Here is an 18,637-nt window from a genome sequence, read left to right on the forward strand (position 1 = left end):
CTAAGGCAAGATAGCGGAGGCGGAGGAGATGTACTTGCGGGCGCTGCGCGGGAAGGAGAAGGCATAGGGCGCGGAGCACACGTCGACGCTAGACACGGTTAACAATCTCGGCATTCTGTATACGGACTAAGGCAAGCTGGCGGAGGCGGAGGAGATATACTTGCGGGCGCTGCGCGGGTTCGAGAAGGTATAGGGCGCGGAGCACACGTCGACGCTAAACACGGTCAACAATCTTAGCGCTCTGTACTTAGACCAAGGCAAGATAGCAGAGGCGGAGGAGATGTACTTACGGGCGCTGCGCGGGAAAGAGAAGGCATAGGGCGCGGAGCACACGTCGACGCTGTCTACGGTTAGCAATCTCGGTATTCTGTACGACAGCTAAGGCAAACTGGCGGAGGCGGAGGAGATGTATATACGGGCGCTGCGCGGATACGAGAAGCTCTCGTAGGCGTTACCGACTCGTATAGAGTCTCTAAAGGAGTCGTTGTTGTCCGTACGCTAACAGCTAAACGGCCTTTATTACGAACACGCAAGCGACGACACACAAGATGTAGATAGCTGTCCTCCTGTCCGTTCGCTACTAGCTCTACATAGAACCGATAGAAAGAGTCGCAAAGCTGTTAGCAGGGTCCTAGACAGATTGTAGAAACGCTAGAGATTGTATCGATCTTATTTCTCTCCGATATATATAGTTATATCGATACGAGGCAATGTAAGTAAATCGATTTGATTATCGTATTTCGACGAGAGTTAATTTCCGAGAAGATACGGGAGATAATAATAAGTCGGAAGAGAATTCATATATAGAATAATGCGATTTGCTTCACCTCTAAAATCGGGCGTCTCACTTTATCTAATCGATCGACTGTAGCCTACAGTGTTTTTAAGGATACCTAATATAGACAAGCAGACGAAGCAGGGTTGCTATAGCGTATAGCACAGTCCGCGGGACTTCCCGGTCGCTAACCTAACTTAGTAGCGGAGATTCCGACATAATATCGTGAACCTCGCCGGCGGCAGTACTCGGTATCGCGCAAACCTCGATGAGACAAAACGATACTAAAGGCAGTAATAGAGCGGACTCTCCGTAGCCCGCCGAGCCGAGCAACGCTACGAGCTAATTAGAAATACACTCACACGTAGCGATTCACGAGATAACTAGGATTTTACACGAGGAAGGAATCGATCACAGCGACTACAACACTCACCCGATTTCGATGTAGAGCGGTCGATCGAAGGGTAACATCCTAACCTACAGTATAGATACAGTAAAGCAAATTCATATCGGTGTTGAAGAGTATTATCGATCAAAGTGTCCAATACTAGCTCGTTACATAGGGTGGCTCGCGACGCCGGGAGGGACGTTAGAACCTTGCTCCGTAGAGGGAATACCTATAATCGTTACTAACAACACATTGGAAGCATGTAGAGCGCTTCTCATACTTGCTTTCTTATATACTTTTCTAGAAGGGGATAGCTTTGATCCTAGAAGAGTTTAGCGGATTGCAGTTACAGGAAATTCCTAAGGAATACTAACTATCATCTCGGCGCTCGGTGGCTATTATTGTTTATTTCCAGAATCGTAGACATGATACCGACCGTTAAATTGTACTACAACATAGACATGTACACCGAAGCTATCCGCAAGCTGACTAGCTTTGCTGAACACGGTGTGTTTACGCTTACGAAAGGAATCTTTCCGGAGGCTTGTTTTCGGTCGACCGGCCATCCTGCTGTATAATTTGTAAAAAAGACTTCTGTTACGGGAAGAAAATGTCTCAGGACAGGCCTTCATGCTGTATTTATATGCACATGGAAGTTATAAATAGATTTGCCGCCACTATAGCCACGCCATCTTTGCAACTTCGTGCCTTGCAACTATGAGTTAAAGATCAAAACGCACCGGCGCTTACTAACGTAGACGTACGGAACAAGCGCCTGACAGGCAGACTTGCGCGAATCCAATGTCTAACACGTACCTGGGCGATTTTTCCCAAGGTGGTACAATGCTTCTATTAGTACCGCTACTGTCGGTCGGCATTCCGATCGTGTTTACTACTGTTGGACAATATGTTATTATGGATCGGCTAGATCAAAGTCCTCTTTCACAATCAATACGCTAAGGTCAGGCGCACATTGCTCAAGCTAGTGTATCCCTTACGCTTCACGGGAGAGCCAAGATCAGCCGTACCACATCGCTCTTTCTTAGCGCGTAGATCTGAGTTACCCGTGGGTCGTTAACAACGCAAACTCAACTGGAGCAAAAGGAGTTGTCCTCCAGTAGTAAACAAAACAAATGGAGCAGAAGCTGCAGCTGCCGTGAAATAGCGCCTAAATACTCGTGAGTCTTTCTTGAGGATATGAAAAAGAAAGTGAGCGAAATAAAAAGTGATAGTAGAGGCAACAACGTACGGCGCGTCCCGTAGAAGCTTTTGGACACGGCCGATGACCGTGCGAGGCAAGCACCCGTGCGAGGCAAGCACCCGTGCGAGGCAAGCACCCGTGCGAGGCAAGCACCCGTGCGAGGCAAGTACCAGTGCGAGGCAAGCATTCAATTGTTTATGCCTCCAACATCCAATGTCCCATCATAGTAAAATGCTGGGTGCTTGTCGAGTATAACTTGTTGAGAATTGCAGCACGAGGAGAACATGTGCATAGCTATTTCCTTAGTATAGGTTCGAATAGTAAGAGACATAATGTAATTGTGAGGATATCTATCCTTTGGTACTCTTACCCGTGCGGATAGCATGACCGTATGGACCTTGATAATCTCATATCCACCGACCGTGCGGACATATTGACCGCACGGACCTGCGGACACTCGACCGACCATACGGCCGCTTTCGACGGTGCGGCCACCTTCGACCGTGCGGCCGCCCTCGACCGTGCGACCATCCTCGACCGTACAGCCACCCTCGACCGTACGGCCATCCTCGACTACGGCCGCCTTCGACTGTGCTGCGGTCACCCTCGACTGTGCGGCCACCCTCGACTACGGCCGCCTTCGACTGTGCTGCGGACACCCTCGACCGTGCGGCCACCCTCGACCATATTTTGACCTTCCGGCAGCGTGATCGTGCGGACAGCGTGGCCGCGCGGATAACCTCGATTATCTTGTATCCTTCGACCGCGCGAGCATTTTGGCCGTACCGACAACCTAACTGTGCGGACATTTTACCGTCCGCAGTCTTACTGCCGTGCGGTTGATCCTTTCTTTACAGGATTCGCGCAAGCAGAGGAATTACGGTCATTGGAAACTCTTGCCGGTAAGCAGCATTCTACAAAAATCGGACAATCAATATTTCATCGATTGGGAACCCGATCAAAGGACCGGACAGACGTATAAGCCTTTGGGGCAGCCAAAACGACAACGAAGTCTTATTCATCACCGTGTCACGGCCACTTGTGGCAGTGGCTAACGTGCCCCGGTATGGATGTATCGACGCAGGAGAGGTGTGTGATGTGATAGCCAAAAGAATGTTTATTTTTAGATCCTACGATTAAAAGCCTATTCCCGTCGCGACCCACCCTGTGTATCCTGTGCTCTCCCTCGTTGGCGCCCTGTCTCCACGATGTTCTTTTCCTTGCGCTATATTATATCTCGAGCTATTCACCTGAATCAATGTTGTGGGCAATTCGGGAGCGCAAGAAAATAATGCAAAGTAGGGTAAGACGGATCTCGCATCGGGATCGTTGCCGAGGAATCGGGCTGAGAGGAGAGAGTAGGATGCGTGCATCGGGAAAGGCGCGCATCCAGCGGATGCTATGTTTTGTACGCAATTTCTCGTTTGCGTCTTAGTCGACTTGGGCGGCTTGAAGCATCCGCATAGATTGGACATTGTCATTCTTTTACAATAACTTTGATATCATTTCCCAGAAGTCAATGCTAGCGGTAAATCTAAAAATAGACATTCTGTACGGAAAAGACATACTGTACGAAATGTCTTTTCTATACAGAATCTCGTTTCCGCACAGAATCCCTTTTCCGTACGAGTTGTCTTTTTTGCGTAGAAAGTCTTTTCGGTACAGAATATCGTTTCCGCACAGAATATCGTTTTCGTGCAGAATCTCATTTCCGTACAGTTTTCAGCGTTCCGGGAGCGATTACATGTTGGTACCGTCAGATGCAATCGGAGTAGAGAGTAACTCGAGCTATATAAAGAATGCTACGGGGCTCTTACTATATAATCTATAGCCGTTCTACTAGAAGTGCCTTATTTAAGCGCGTTCTCGGAGTAGTAGTATATTGTAGACGGTGTCCTAGTAGTATCCGTTAGAGAGTATTAATCTTATTACGGACCTTACTTAGAAAGAACTTTTTATCCTTAGGATATAGTTACGGAACGTTCCTACTTTTCTATTCTATAATAGCGGTTTCTATTCTCTTAATCCTAACTATTTAGATATAGGTTACGCGTTTATTACCGTAGTAAGCAATTAAATAAGGGTCTATAGTAGCTAATTTGTTAGTAGCGTATTAGCGGGGTTTGCTATAGATACGGCCGCTACTTAATTAGCTACTGTTTCCGCTTATTAGAGGGCGGCCGCTAAGTCTCTTTCTATCTATTACTAGCGAGTATATATCTATTCTATTACCGCTTGTATTTAGACTTTGTTAGGGTTCTATTTAGCGGTATCGCTTACTAACTAGTTGCTATCGGCCTCTACCGTAAACGCCGAGGATAATAGTCCTTCTATTTTAGAGATCGAACTTAATATTATAGGCGAGCAACGCGTACGCGGGAGTTTGACAAGATATCTAATAAGTTTAATAAAGAGAGAAAGATAGAGTAGTAAAGCCTAGAGTCTGCCCTTTTTGAGGCGGGCTTTACCGCGGAGCGCACGGTCCTTTAGGGTGTAGTAGCATCGGCCTCAGCCTGATGTTAACCCTAAGGGCCTGCCCTTCACACAATGTTGCGAAGTTAACTGGAATTGATTATTCTTGTATCGCGTTGTTACAATCTCTTTGAGGAATGCCGGTGATTGGACGTACATGCGTAGAATGCGAACCCATAAGGACTAACTATATAGGCGAAACAACAATCTTTTTCAAGATGGAAGTGCTCAGCCAAATTCTTAGCATAGCGGCGAGCATCCTGACCATCGTCGCAGCCCTATTCGCGCTTGCCAAGGAAGTTGTCCGGCGCAAAGATTCAATTCATCAGTACGTTGTGAAGCAGCTGTGTGGCAGCAACGGGCTGACTGATTGTATAAAGCTGAGAGATTTTCGTGGAGCTGATCAACAGCGACCATGTTGGAAGATAATAGCACCTGCGCGGTGCAGTGAGTGAGCGAACATGATGAAGAACTTGGCAAGCGGTCACTCGTCGAACATTTCAGACTGAAGGATTGGGCTTTCTTGAGGTCGACCCTAACATCCATCAACGCTAAATCGTGCGCGCATCCACCACCGTCATAATCCATACACCCTGTACACTACCTCGAGTCCGGACGACATGGCCCATTTATTGTGTCGACTTTAACGATTAAATAATCCATCATTTCTTAAGCGAAGGATATGCACTGAGAGGGATGCATGAAATACGAGATATATCAACAGAAATTTTGCGTGTGAAGATTGCCCAACAAGTGACGGATCGGTAGCGTGAAGTCAGTGATTCATGCAGAGCTTCGCCTGCAATCGCCACGCGCAATGTAACCCTTTTCATCACGAGTCCAGTCTGCAGAGTTCTCGCAGACGTATGGTTTGCATGTGATACCTGCTACTTTTTAAGTCTGATAGTATTTTGCATCATCGTGATTGCGAATGATTGATCTGCTTGTCCTTAGATATTTCCTCATTCTTACTGTGCAAAGATTCGCCAGATGTCCTCCAACACCTGAGCGGGCTGGGCTTCTGCAGAAGGTAGTGTGGAGAAGTCTGGTCACGTGACGTTGACAAGCTGTGTCCACTTTGTGCCCAAGTGCCCTCGGCGTGCCCAAGTGCCCAGTCCGTGCCCCTGGTATGTGCCCAAAAGAATTAATAAATTACTCTGGTCAAGTGCCCGCCTGCTTTCGTTTGAATGTACAACAAATTTCAAGACAAACAGATGTCTCAAACTTTCTCTAGCCTTTCTGAGGCTTTGAACAAAGCGGTGTCTGACACATCAAGATGGAAAGCCGACAACTTCATAACTGAGGGACAAGAGAGGCGGTTCAGAAAATGCCTGGAAACAATAACAACAGGAAGGGAACCGATGAAAAAATCTTCATCTCATAGGACTACGACCAAAAGGTTTGAAAACAAGATCACTTTCCTCCAGCAGGTCCACTCGAATTTTGGCAAAGAGGTCTTTTATCTAGCCACTCAGTTGCCGAGCAGATCATTGAGAGCAGATGTCCGCCTGAATTTGGATGAATTGGAACGATGGGTCCCGACACAAAATTTTGACGCGTCCCTGACTTCAAAGATGCAGGAACTTTACGCGAAACACGCAGGAGAGGCCCCTGTCGAGCTCTATCGAACGATCAGCGATGTCTTGTCAGCTTGCGGAATTGATAGGAAATGCCTTGACGATTGGGGATGGGACCAACTCCTACAGCTGACGAACATTCGTCTCAACACGCCGTATCCTGCACTTCCGCACACTCCTTGGTCGTTCGAGACGGAGCCGTCGCCCTCGCTTCCGAAATTTGGGGACATGCTCTGCGAATGGTATCATGGGATAAGGAGCGGAACATCCTTTCCCGGAGCGATGTTGTTGGACGGTACCCAGCGACTGAGCGGCAGCAAAGATGATTATCTTCGCTTCATTTGAACAACTATTGAAGGTACCGAAAAGAAGCTGCGCGTGTTGAATTTGCCAACACAAGCTTTAGTCGACTCAGCACTCCAAAGAGAGTGGCAAGCGTGGGCCGAGAAGATCATTCGGCGCCACCACAGCCTCGCTGACTCTATCCATTTGAACACCCTGACCGCAGACGCAAACATCACGCCACGTTGTTCTAAGACAGAAGTCCACCATGATACCGTGCCGCACGTATCGATCGCGATTGGAAAGCCTGGCCCCCTAAAGCTCTGGATTGTATGGCCCTCGTCGGAACTTAGCAAGCTCCCTTTGTGTATGCGAAATACTGCTGCTGCTCTGACAAAAATGAACCACGGATCATTCTTTGTACAGAAAGCGAACGAGTGTGTCGTTGTGCCGCCCAACTCACCACACGCTGTCATAGCGTTAGCAGATTCGTATCTTTACGGGCATCAATTCCGACCCTCGGCGATATACGAACCATCCTCCATTCATGTTGAACTCGCTCACGGGGTTCCTCTTGCGACAGCTTTAGCGGACTATGTGCATACTTTTGGCCCGGGACTGGAAGATCAGAAGTTCCGTGAATGTTATATCAAAGACTTTTTGGATTCATGGGCACATACAGCGCGCCATTTTCGCGACTCTTCACTATTGGAAGAACTCATAGATGCTTGGGTTCAGGACATTGCTCGAAACCACGATTGTGCGTGGTGCACGTACTCTGGGATACCGTACGATCCTAGGATAGCTGATCCCTATGAGCATATATGCGATCACATGGCGCTGGGAACCATGTCAGGGTCAGGATCGGACTCTGATTTTGGTGATGATCATTCAACTCGGAAAAGGAGACGAGCACGTCAGGGGCGGACTGCGACGCGCCGCACATTCAAAAAAAACAAGCACAAGTGATGGCGGCGGCTTGGAATCACGCCTGGCGAAAATTACAGATCACGTTGGTGTCTAAATCACATTTGGGCCAAAATCTCGGCTATCTCCTTCTTGCTTCCGCGGTATTGACGATGTCAACATGTCGATACGAAAAATCGCCGTCCAATATTTTCTCGGCCTAGGAATGTCTTACCTGCCCTGCGGAACATCTAGATCACCAAAATTCAGTGTTCAACTTCACCTAATCGGAGTGTAAACTCTTTTTTATATAGAAATGTATTCTACCTCCATCTCCACATTATCATTTCAATATGACAGGCTTCTACTCCATCTATAGGCTCCCGGTTTTGATGAATATATATCCGCTTACGAGCTATGATCCCGCCGTCGGATCTCAGGCTATTATAGACACAGCTCATCGAAGAGCCGATGTACAAATATGATAGTGTGTCAAAAGAACGCGTGAAGTGGGATAATTGTCTGACGACGACAAGGGGGCTAGCTAATTCACTGACGATGTTCGGTGACCAAGTTGGTCTCTCTGCCCATCGGCTCAGCATGTCGTCACTTTCGATATCAACGCTACCACGGTCCTTCGCGCCTTCGATGCGTAGTCCACCGATGGACACAATGCTTCCCTCACCGCTGCCGGTGATGAGGCAAGGCAGGTGGAAAGGACAGAAGAGTGTCAAGAGTGAACAACGGCCTGAAACTGATTATGATGCATGAAGAGAAACGGAAGAAGATATAAGGCAAGTCAAACACTGGGACGGATAGACGAGGACGTTCTTCGTTTCATATTAAGTACATATCTCAATGTCCCAGGTTTCTGCCGATAGCCGCATCGCGATTCCCTAGTAACTCCATAAGGTCATGTTGAGCAGATCTTCTCTTCTTCGTCAATTTGTTCAGATAGGTTGCTTGAGGCTGGCCTCTCGCGCCTTCGACTTGCGTCGTTTCGCGATGATCAACCATGCGATCAGACCGAAAAGAAGGATACCCCCCAGCACACCACCGACGATCCCGCCGACAAGGGCACCGATTGAGACCAGCTGAAGGCCGCCGAGATTGGGCGTGGCTGTTGTCGTTGTTGTTGTCGTGGCTTGGCGGGCGACGTTCTGCGCATGTTGGATGAGTGCCGCCGTCATTTCGTCGGTTTTGTTGATTTGGACAACTTTCTCGTCGTGAGTTAGCTTTGAGTTCTGTCAAGAGTTGTTGCCGAGTGCGCTCACTGTGTGTTTTGGGCGTGTTTTGGGTGGCTTGCTGCGCGCGGTGGCGTTCTGATGTTGCCGTGGCCAACGAAAGACGCCGTAAATAAGATGGGAACCAGAGAGGTCTCTCGATGTTGTTGCTGTGAGGGCGGAGTGTGCGCAAGATTGCGGCGAGGCTCAGCATTTATGCTGGCGAGAGCTCATTGATCATGTTTCGTGTTACAAGAGTGATCGGCCGCTAATGCATGGTCCTTCGGGATCCACACGCCCTCTCACTGGCTGTAGCCATGCAGTGACGAGGGATTTGCGGCCCGGCGTTGTGACGATGATTGCCGAACCGGGAGTGTGATTGTGCAGTGCAATCTGTATGGCCCACACCTTGCGGTGGCCCAAATGACCAGAGATACATCGGGAGTGGATCTGCAAGGCGGCGGCCTACCTACCTACCTAGGTAGCTTGGCAGCCGTGATCAAATCGTTACGTGAAGCGAGAGCCGCATGGCCCTGCCTACAGGGGCCGGACGCGCGAGAAATAGATAAACCAACAAAGGGACACCGACTATTTGTTGGTGGACGAGATTGATTTGCTAGCGATGCGATGCGGTAGCGCTAACGCAGCCATTGTTCGCACGAACGAAAAGCCACCACTAATAATAATAAAAAGCTTTGTTCCAAGCCCGGCCGCAGCGAGTGGGCTCGTTTGCGCGGTGGTGATGGTCAAATTAATGGATGGCACGCTGCGAAATTTGGCGCCGTACTACTTGTGTGGACAGAGCCGGTCACTTGGCGTTTTCATGCTTCATCAAGTGCATGGGAGATTCTCGCGAGGAAACAAAGGTACGGAACATTGGACATTTTTGCAAGCTATGGGTGTCTATGATGTCGCTTATCCCAGCACACAAGTGCAGTCTTGCCAGGATGAGCAGTGGAAATCCTTCAAGCAATCAATGTCGTTGTCTAGAAGCAGACCGAGATCGGAGGCTGGGTGCCAGCGTTATGGCAAATGCCAGTGGCACCGCTGCCGCAGCAGTAAACACCACTGCAGCAGCGGAAAGCAGCTTGGTCGCAATACTCGCCATCAACACGGCACTGGGCCGACTGCGATACAAGCGTCAGTTCTACCGCCAATCTGCAGAGATCATCGCGTACTTACGTTGGTCAGAAGCTCGGCGGGTACTGCAACGGCTGTAGTGGCTGCCACAAACAGCATGGAGATGAGGATGGTAGCCTTCCTGTCATTCTTGTCGTCAGAACAAAGTGTCTCGGCGCGAAGGGCATTCGACTGCCTGGAGAAAGCTGGAAGGATATCTCACATGATTTTCCGGGAAGTGGAGACTTGGAAGGTCGTGAGAAGGTTGTGAAGTTGTGATGAGAGAATGCTTGCACTGAGTCAGATACTTCCGTTGCTGATTTGGAGGTTTCCTGGTATACTTATACCCCCGTCAACAACACCATTGTTCTGATGATGAGTTGTGCGAGGTCTTGCCACTGAGTTCCCATCCACAACACGCGGGCTTCGCCCTGGTGAATCCTCACCATCGGTATGTAATGTCCTTCCCGTCTTCCATCGTCGAGTGTTGGTTTTCTTGCCCAGTGATGCGATATCACACGCAAGCTCGACTGCCCTAGTGTAGCAGATGTTGGTCCCGGAGGTTTCATTGATGTGGGGGTGCAGGATGGTCAACAAGCGCCGGCGGAAATCAGTGGCACGGCGCTGCGGGGGCTTCAGCGCATTAGGTTCGAGCTTGCGATGAGCCGGCCGCCATGCGCTGTCCTCCACTAGTCTCCACTGCACTATAGACGGCCACACGATGTAGATCATTTCTGATTTTCACACATGAATCACACGCGGGGACGTGGCACAGCGGCACATCCCAGCATCGACCCCGATGATCGACGTACAGTCCAAAATATTCCAACATCTGCGGACCAATTTCCTGTACGTGCCGCACCAGACATGATGTAACCTCGCTCAGATTGCAACCAACAAGTTGCCGCTGCCCCTCGACTGCCCGTGCGAGCTCATCAAATCGTTCTTGACCCGGCCTGCATGCACGTCAGGCAATGATCTACGCCAGCTCGCACCTCCTCGTATGCCTCAGCCTCGAAGACACAGTTTCACGGATCGTGACCAGGGGATGATAGCTCCACTTTAACTACTAGTCTGAAGAACAAGCGAGCGGCCTACGGCACGCGGGTGTTTCGTTGGCCTCGGCGTGCTGCTCTTCGTTGCTTGCGTTGCAGAAGCATCAAAGGCGACGATCGATCCTGTAGCCATATCGCCGCCTCAAGCGACGACATGCACCCTGGTTCTTGGACCAGACTCGTATGGTCAGCAACCCCGGATGATCGCACTCTATCCCACATTCGCTTCATGCTAACGGTGCATGCCATCTTGATCGGTAAAAACTCAATGGAGGAAGACGGCCGGGCACCACAGTCTATGACATTGAAGATCTCACCCTTTGTGCTTCCCGATATTGGACATTCTGGGCCAACACTTCTTGCGGCACAGCAACCATGTCAACGGCCTTTCCTGTGCCGTGAGTCCAAGTGGTCGCCACAATATGAAGAGCGAACGACCCGGATGGATGGGCACGAGTATGTGATCACGAAGTATCCATTATGCCGCCACGGCAGAAGTCACCTATCACTGGACACCAGGAAGAGAACCATCAAATCTCTCTCGCAGATGCTCTCAATATGGCTCCACAAACTACCGGGTTCGAAATGCAGTTTCCCAACATCAACTCGCAGCCCTTGACAGGGCTCACCAATGCCGAATTCTTGGAGATCCTCCAAGATCAGACCAGATTTCCCTGGAATGCCGGGCTCACCGAGGAATCTTTTCAAGATCAGTGGTGGATGCCCGATCCAAGCTGGGACACATCTGTCAACTCTGAAACAACTTTCCACGCGCATTATCAACAGGCCCGCACAACCGAGAATTCCAATTCACAGCAAACGAACTTGCAGACAACATCGAACCCGCACGGCTCGGAGGATACTCAGCGCCTGCAGTGCTTCGAGCACGGATGCAATGGTCGTGTCTTTTCCTGTCACGAGAACTACCTCCGACATGTGCGTGAAAAAGACGGGAAGAACACCGTGATGTGTCTGGTCTGCGGAAAGGAGTTCACACGGCGCAGCAACCGCGAGAAGCATCTCGCACAGGGGACGTGCTTGCAGAATCTTGGGAATTTGAGCTTAGAGAATCTGTACGGAACGTCACAGACGCAGCACATGCGCTGATATGCATGGCGATGTTGGGTCAATGCCTTTGTAGACATACTATTCACGGAATCACAGCTAAATCAGAAGTCGTGAAAATGTGTTCAGAAGTCCATCTTCCTCCTTTGAGAGATGTCACTATTCACGTGTATCTTACCGTGAGATCAATACTATCTACACGTTCCAAGATTTCAGGGTTTGTTCCGGTTTCCAACGAGTCTCCCGGGACAATTATATTCAATATGGCGTTATTCTGGATCTCAATGTGGCAGAGCCTACGATGATTCATTGATTCACATGAACGCTCGCATAGGCAAAATTGTCACCATCAATACAGCATAAGTACGACGACATCAATCTCGAGCACTGTCTTTACAAACATTTCACGGCAGCTTGCATGAGGTGAAGAGTGAGAACATCGACATTCTTGCGTGAGTCTTATGTAGACTCACGCGTTCAACATTGCATAGCTACAGAGCTAATACGTCGTCCCAGACCGCCATAGATCGCCCAGTTCGAGTGTCATTGACAGATTGAATCTAAAAGCAGTTTTGAGTGATCGGGCTTCCCTGGGTTTCGGGCGAATGGCAGATTCCGGTGATAGTGTCACCACAGCAGTAAAAGCCAGCACAGCACCGGAAAGCGGCGCGATCACAGTATTGACCCTCGGTCCTGCATTGCGCAGACTACGAAAGAGCGTCAGAAACTCAAGCAAGAAACATACGTCTGCATTCGTTCTTACCTGTACATCCTTGGCCGCGAGGGTGGAGTTCGTGAATGGGTGAGCGGCAACGCTGCCTGCGAAAAGCATCACAGCCAATTTGATGAAACGCCTGGAATCAAAGATCAGTGCTCTGCTGGAACGGGTTTGAGATTGTTCATAGGCAGGTCATTACATGATTGTGAGAAGGGAGCAAATTGTACTGTAGTGTGGTCGATGACGGAAGTCTGATGGTTCGCTTGTTCTAGTATATGACTAGAGTGCTTCGTCGTCGGGATGCGTGTTTCTTTTAAGTCTTGAAGGGTCTGCTTGACTGTATGATCGATTGCAGGACGGGATGTTGAGTTTGCAATCATTACGTCGAGGCACATACATGTGCGTTGCCGATGCGATTTGGCGCAATGTCCTTCTCGCGGCGAAGAGCTTGACCGGCATCGTCCCAGACTTTTTCGGGGCAACCTTGGCGTTTGCTGGGGTCTCTGAAAAGTATGTGTTGGTGTCGATCATCCTTCATGTGGAAACGCCACAACGCATGATAGGCAGAACTATCTTTGAAGCTTTGTCCTGTTGGTTTTTGAGTTACCCCGTAGCGATACTTCACTTGATAATGCACTGTCCTTCGTATTCGACTGTAACTGTCCTTCCCGTGGAGCGTAGCGGCTCGCTGAACCTTAAACATGGCTTCCAGATAGTGCTCACTGCAGCCTACAGTTTGCCGCCTCTAGTCTAAAGTTTGCGGCACTGCAGACTAGTCTGGGGGCCAGAAGGACGGACGAGCTACACGATGAAATGCCGCGGCACTTGGCGCAGCTTTAGAATTGGACCTCGCTTGGCCCCTGCGTCTAATCAGACACCGTCTTTGACGGCTCGCAGCTCGGGGAGTCTGCTCCTGCCGATCGAAGCAAAGCTTTGGGTCCACACAGGTTTTTATGATTCGTTTGCAGAGTATTTCATCTGCACGACCAAAGAGGTGGTCAATTTCGGCGACAGCAAAGCTGATAGCGTTTCCCAACCACAATCAATCTATACAGTATGATACTGATATTGTACAATCTCGTCTTCGCAGCATTGTGCTCGGCCGTTGCAAGTGCAAGTTCGACTTCAGACGTTCGCTATGAGCTTGTTGAGGTGCACTCACTTGCTAAGTCTTGGTCAAGGGTCAGCCCAGCGGACGGAAACGCCGATATCACCTTAAAAATCGCTCTGAAACAATCTGCATCGACCCCATATGTCGTGGATCTTCTCAATCAAGTTTCGACTCCCGGGAATCGTAAGTTTGGACGGCACCTCTCCGCCAACGAGTTGTCTGGTTTGTTGAAGCCAACGGATACTGCCTTGGACGCTGTTCTGGCCTGGCTTCGAAAGAACAATCACAACGCGGTGACTACTGGTCCTGGGCAAAATTGGATCAGCGTACGAACAAAGATCAAGCGCGCTGAAGAGTTGCTCCGGACTTCGTACTCTACTTTTCGTCACGAGGACGGTTCGCTGACACAACGCACACTCGAATGGTCCCTACCGGAGAACCTTATTGAACATGTAGACCTCATACATCCAACAACGATGTTTCCCAATTCTCTACGGGCTGAATTTCGACCATCACATCTTCAACCGACATCCAGCGACGATGTTATACCTGCTCGGTCAGGTCATACACAACAGCCACCCCAACATATTTCACGTAGCACGACTTGTGATCTTCAAGATCTGTGCAATACGACCTATACGACTGTTAATTGCATCCGCTGTCTCTATCATACATTCAACTACGAGCCGCAAGCACCTCAACAGAACGGCATTGGTGTTCTGAATTTCCTCAACGAAACAAGCAATCGTCAAGATATTGCACAGTTCCTGGATACCTATCGACCAGACGCTGTGAGTGCGGCTCAAGCCTTCGAAATTATTTCCGTCAACAACGGCTCAGATTACCAAGGACCTTACACAAACAACATCGTTCAACTCGGCACCAATTTGGAAGGCAATCTTGACGCAGAATTGACGCTGGCGATGGTATTTCCCACGCGTATGACGGCTTACAACACCGGCGGGACTCCTCCCTATCAGCCGAATCGCTTCTGGGGTGACTTGAATCTCAATGAGCCCTACTTGGAATGGCTCGAATTTGCCCTAGATCAGGACTCGCTTCCCAGCGTTATCAGCTCTTCTTACGGCGATTTCGAGCAGACTGTCCCTCCATCTTATGCGAGAAGAGTCTGTACATCGTTTGCTCAGCTGGGTCTCCGCGGTGTGAGCGTCCTAGTGGCCTCAGGTGACTACGGCGTTGGACCTTCAGTAAGCAACTGCGTGTCCAACCAAGATGATTCGACCAAGCAGTTCCTGCCTATATTCCCAGCCTCCTGTCCTTGGGTCACAGCAGTGGGGGCTACAAAGGGCCAAACCCCTGAGACAGCAACGTAAGTACATATGCGTGAGTCTCCATGGATACGACGATAATTGGCGATTGACATATCACTCAGGACCGATTTTGCTTCGGGAGGAGGCTTCAGCAACTACTTTGAGGCTCCCGATTACCAGTTAGAAGCTGTGGAGAAGTACCTCGCAGCATCGACTGAAGACTATGTTGGTCTCTTCAACAGAAGCGGTCGCGGCTATCCCGATGTGGCTGCGCAAGTATGTGACAATACATTTGTAGTATTTTGCATAATCGTTGCTTACGCTAACGAAACTCTCAGGGAAACAACATTGTAATCCTCTCCTTGATCTCACCCCTGTCTTCCCAGCACCTTGTGCTCTCTCCACTCTTTTCGTCTGGCTTTGGCTGATTTGTGTGCTAGGAAACAATATGGAACTCGAAGCTACAGGTCTCGACCGGTACTTCTGCATCGGCCCCTATATTCGCCGCTGTCATATCACTCCTCAACGATGCTCGAATCGCCGAAGGTAGACCACCTCTAGGCTTCTTAAATCCGTGGCTGTACTCCAAGGCTTACCAAGGCATGAACGACATATTGAATGGTTCGAGTTTCGGCTGCGGTACAGGCGAGTCTTACCATCGGAAGAATGACATCTCCACAGCTACTGACGAACGACGCAGATGGCTTTCCGGCTGCCAGCGGGTGGGATCCGGTTTGCGGCTGGGGAACGCCAAACTTCTTGGCCATGAAGTCTCTCGCGCTGTCCATCTAGAATACATGATGAGCCTAGACAAATTTCCCGAGGCGCTCAGTCGTTGTACCAATAATCTATGGCTCCGCCTCCATGTATCAGACCCTCTGAGATTTTGTTCGACTGCGACGTCAAGCAATATTTTCCCATGGAATTGATCCGCTAAATTGAACTCTTCTTCCCAGATAGGCGAAGATTCCCTTGATTAGAGGCCTAGTGGAAGCCTTTGCGAACGTCTCATTAGCCTCGGAGGACGGTCTGCTGGAAGATGACATCACTTGTAGTTTGACAAATATGAATCTCTAACTTAGATCATTGGTCGCGGCGCAAGCAGCTCACCATCGGAAAATTGATTGTGACCCTACAAGTACAACTGTTGATGAGCATCGATCTCGCAACTATGACGTGAAACAAGCAGGGTACCAGGAAGGACACTGCGGTGAAAGACGACGATCACTCTACGCCGCATGTTGGTGGCGTACTTCGCCGCGAAGGACATTGCATGCCTATAGTGACATCGTCCGGTCAATTTCACCAACAGGGCAGTGCATTTCAAATATTTGTCAACGGGAAGGACACTGCATATAGTGTTTCGATCAACACAATCCACCCAGGATTATCTTCACACTGTTTTTGACTCGCAGACTATGCTAAAACCGTCTACTTCGATGGTGATCGCAGGTGACCAAACAGGGACCGATCTTCGACGTGACCAAGGTCGGCATCAATGAAACACTCGTTGCCTACCGGCAGCTTTTTCGGGACAGAGCTCGGTCATAGTGGAGCTCTTGAGCTGATCTCAATGAGGTACCAATATATATGAACCACAAACATCTGCAGCTTGTGCCCCCGTTGATCCTTTTCTTGAATATACTCCCACGATCAATCACTACCACTATCAACACATCCTTAGCCACAGTTCGGACCGTCATCTCTCAACATGTATGTCATGATCTGAGAGGACAGTATTCCCTGGCCATTATCTAACACTCTCTTCCACCAAGGCTTCCTTCCATGATCGTGCTAGCACTCTGCGCCATAGCCCAGGCCCTTCCCAGCAAGTATGAAGAAGGAGAAATCAGCACCCTCAATTCGACTAGCATCTTCGACAGAGATGAACAGGTGAGTCTCAATGATTGATGATTCGGCGATTCCATGCTCATCGTATACAAGGCTGCTCAATGCAGGAACGAGGGCGAGTACTGCGACCAAGCTGCATTCCGATGCTGCGCTGGCGTTTACTGCTGCGGATTTACGGGACTCTCCGGCTATTGTACGGTGTTGGGAAAACGGGACGAGCTTAACAATCAGATAGACCGCTGCTTCTAGGCCAGCCAACAAATGGACTCTCGCGATAGTCTACTTGGAGTGATTCAGTAGGGTCGGCGGCCGGGCCATCAATGTCTCTCGACTCGCCGAAATGAGCACGCAGGTAGACAGTGAATCGAATCCTTGAGCAAGTTCATCTCCAGTGGTCCTTCTTGGAACAGTGCTTTGTCTTGTTCCAGTGAGCCAGTGTTGCCTCATCAGGGGTTCAAGCCTGCGTGTAAAAAGAAGTAGATGGAATCGAGAGACTCGTCGAACGGACAGACACAATTGACTGCGATATTCGTCAAGAATTTGCAGCCTCGATAGCAGCAATGGTAAAAAAAAACTTCGTGATTTCAGCTATTCCCGTGCAAGAACCATAATCGACATTATCACTCGCCATACAAGCTTGGAGGAACCAGATCGCACCTTACCCGACTACGGCCCATGGCTATCAAATTCGATGCTCGTTGTCTCAGGCACACCTACGCGATAATCCTATCGAAGAGGCCCTCCGAGAGAGCATCTCCTGTACAGCATATCGATAGCTTGAAAGGCGATTCAGCGCATCAGCATTGGAAATGAATCAGGGCGGAGATTGCTCGAGAGCTTTTATCTTTTGAGCTGTGGTCGTCTTCAGTAGCCTATTGGCCCGGATGCTACTCCGACGCACATCTGAGGTCTGATCGTTCTCATGAGCAAAGCTCAAACCCGAAGCATACGAAAATGATTCGCGTACGGCGGGTGTGTGAGATTTGACGGTCATTCGCACCGTCTACTCATCGCCATCGCTGGCGAGAACGATAAGGCTCTTGGATTCAGTAAAGAGCCATCTGCTAATAAATAACTAAACTTTATATAATTTATATTAGTTATACTTATAAATAAAAATAACTCGACTTTTGTATATATTAGTAATATAGCTAATTAGATAATATATAACGTAATCTATCACCGAGCGGGCCAAATCACCGAACGGGCCATTTTGTCTTGGCATTGTAAACAACATCTTTCCTGTTTATTGTATCAACAACGAGACATGTCATCAGATAATCAAGAAGGTAGAATCGATCTTGCTATCAATGCGTATAGATCTGGTCATTTTCGGAGCCAACGGAGCGCAGCTGCTGCTTTCAATATCAATCATCAGATACTCTCTAAGAGACTCAGAGGAACCAGATCTCGCGAGACTATGGCACCAAACTGTCAGAATCTGACGTCAACAGAAGAACAGACGCTTGAGCAATATATCCTTGACCTTGATTCGCGAGGATTTGCACCTGTACTCTCTGAGGTAGCAGATATGGCTAATAAACTTCTAGCTGTACGAGGGAAAGGGCCAGTCGGTAAATGCTGGCCTAACAGATTCGTCACGCGTTCGGAGAAGCTGAAGAT

The 18,637-nt window shown here is 49.2% G+C and overlaps 6 protein-coding genes across 6 annotated transcripts; 5 read left to right on the forward strand and 1 right to left on the reverse strand.

Annotated features, from left to right (window-relative positions):
- Positions 1-2,755: 2,755 nt before the first annotated feature.
- On the forward strand, positions 2,756-3,389 carry K489DRAFT_431236 (uncharacterized protein; the record flags this gene model as incomplete). The annotated part of the gene is made up of 1 exon (XM_033608439.1): positions 2,756-3,389. The coding sequence occupies one exon, from the start codon at positions 2,756-2,758 to the stop codon at positions 3,056-3,058; it is 303 nt and encodes a 100-aa protein (XP_033460943.1). The 3' UTR covers positions 3,059-3,389.
- A 2,661-nt stretch (positions 3,390-6,050) lies between these two features.
- Positions 6,051-7,664, forward strand: K489DRAFT_370197 (uncharacterized protein; the record flags this gene model as incomplete). The annotated part of the gene is made up of 2 exons (XM_033603108.1): positions 6,051-6,708; positions 6,772-7,664. 2 exons carry the CDS (start codon positions 6,051-6,053, stop codon positions 7,662-7,664), a joined length of 1,551 nt encoding a protein of 516 aa, XP_033460944.1.
- Positions 7,665-8,366: 702 nt separating this feature from the next.
- Positions 8,367-9,372, reverse strand: K489DRAFT_431237 (uncharacterized protein). Its single transcript, XM_033608440.1, has 2 exons — positions 8,876-9,372; positions 8,367-8,821 (listed from the first exon to the last, which is right to left on the reverse strand). Exons 1-2 carry the CDS (start codon positions 9,036-9,038, stop codon positions 8,457-8,459), a joined length of 528 nt encoding a protein of 175 aa, XP_033460945.1. The 5' UTR covers positions 9,039-9,372; the 3' UTR covers positions 8,367-8,456.
- Positions 9,373-9,690: 318 nt separating this feature from the next.
- Positions 9,691-10,390, forward strand: K489DRAFT_379911 (uncharacterized protein). Its single transcript, XM_033604762.1, has 3 exons — positions 9,691-9,951; positions 10,007-10,085; positions 10,167-10,390. The coding sequence occupies exons 1-3, from the start codon at positions 9,733-9,735 to the stop codon at positions 10,220-10,222; spliced, it is 354 nt and encodes a 117-aa protein (XP_033460946.1). The 5' UTR covers positions 9,691-9,732; the 3' UTR covers positions 10,223-10,390.
- Positions 10,391-11,871: 1,481 nt separating this feature from the next.
- K489DRAFT_302328 (uncharacterized protein) lies at positions 11,872-12,036 on the forward strand (the record flags this gene model as incomplete). Its single annotated transcript, XM_033600451.1, has 1 exon — positions 11,872-12,036. A coding segment is annotated over one exon (165 nt), but the record flags the coding sequence as incomplete, so codon positions are not given.
- A 1,801-nt stretch (positions 12,037-13,837) lies between these two features.
- K489DRAFT_424236 (tripeptidyl-peptidase 1 precursor) lies at positions 13,838-16,045 on the forward strand (the record flags this gene model as incomplete). The annotated part of the gene is made up of 4 exons (XM_033608265.1): positions 13,838-15,222; positions 15,286-15,439; positions 15,604-15,808; positions 15,864-16,045. The coding sequence occupies 4 exons, from the start codon at positions 13,838-13,840 to the stop codon at positions 15,953-15,955; spliced, it is 1,836 nt and encodes a 611-aa protein (XP_033460948.1). The 3' UTR covers positions 15,956-16,045.
- Positions 16,046-18,637: the final 2,592 nt, after the last annotated feature.

The sequence above is a fragment of the Dissoconium aciculare genome (assembly GCF_010015565.1).
Source record: "Dissoconium aciculare CBS 342.82 unplaced genomic scaffold K489scaffold_5, whole genome shotgun sequence".
NCBI classification, from domain to species: domain Eukaryota; kingdom Fungi; phylum Ascomycota; class Dothideomycetes; order Mycosphaerellales; family Dissoconiaceae; genus Dissoconium; species Dissoconium aciculare.

Excerpts from the sequence above, each read along its gene's own strand:
- K489DRAFT_431237 (XM_033608440.1), bottom strand. The coding sequence starts at position 9,038 with ATGCTGAGCCTCGCCGCAATCTTGCGCACACTCCGCCCTCACAGCAAC. Across the intron at positions 8,822-8,875 it reads AAACACGCCCAAAACACACA|AAAGTTGTCCAAATCAACAA; the intron begins GTGAGCGCACTC and ends ACTCACGACGAG.
- K489DRAFT_379911 (XM_033604762.1), top strand. The coding sequence starts at position 9,733 with ATGTCGCTTATCCCAGCACACAAGTGCAGTCTTGCCAGGATGAGCAGT. Across the intron at positions 9,952-10,006 it reads TCAACACGGCACTGGGCCGA|GTTGGTCAGAAGCTCGGCGG; the intron begins CTGCGATACAAG and ends TCGCGTACTTAC. Across the intron at positions 10,086-10,166 it reads AGATGAGGATGGTAGCCTTC|ATGATTTTCCGGGAAGTGGA; the intron begins CTGTCATTCTTG and ends AGGATATCTCAC.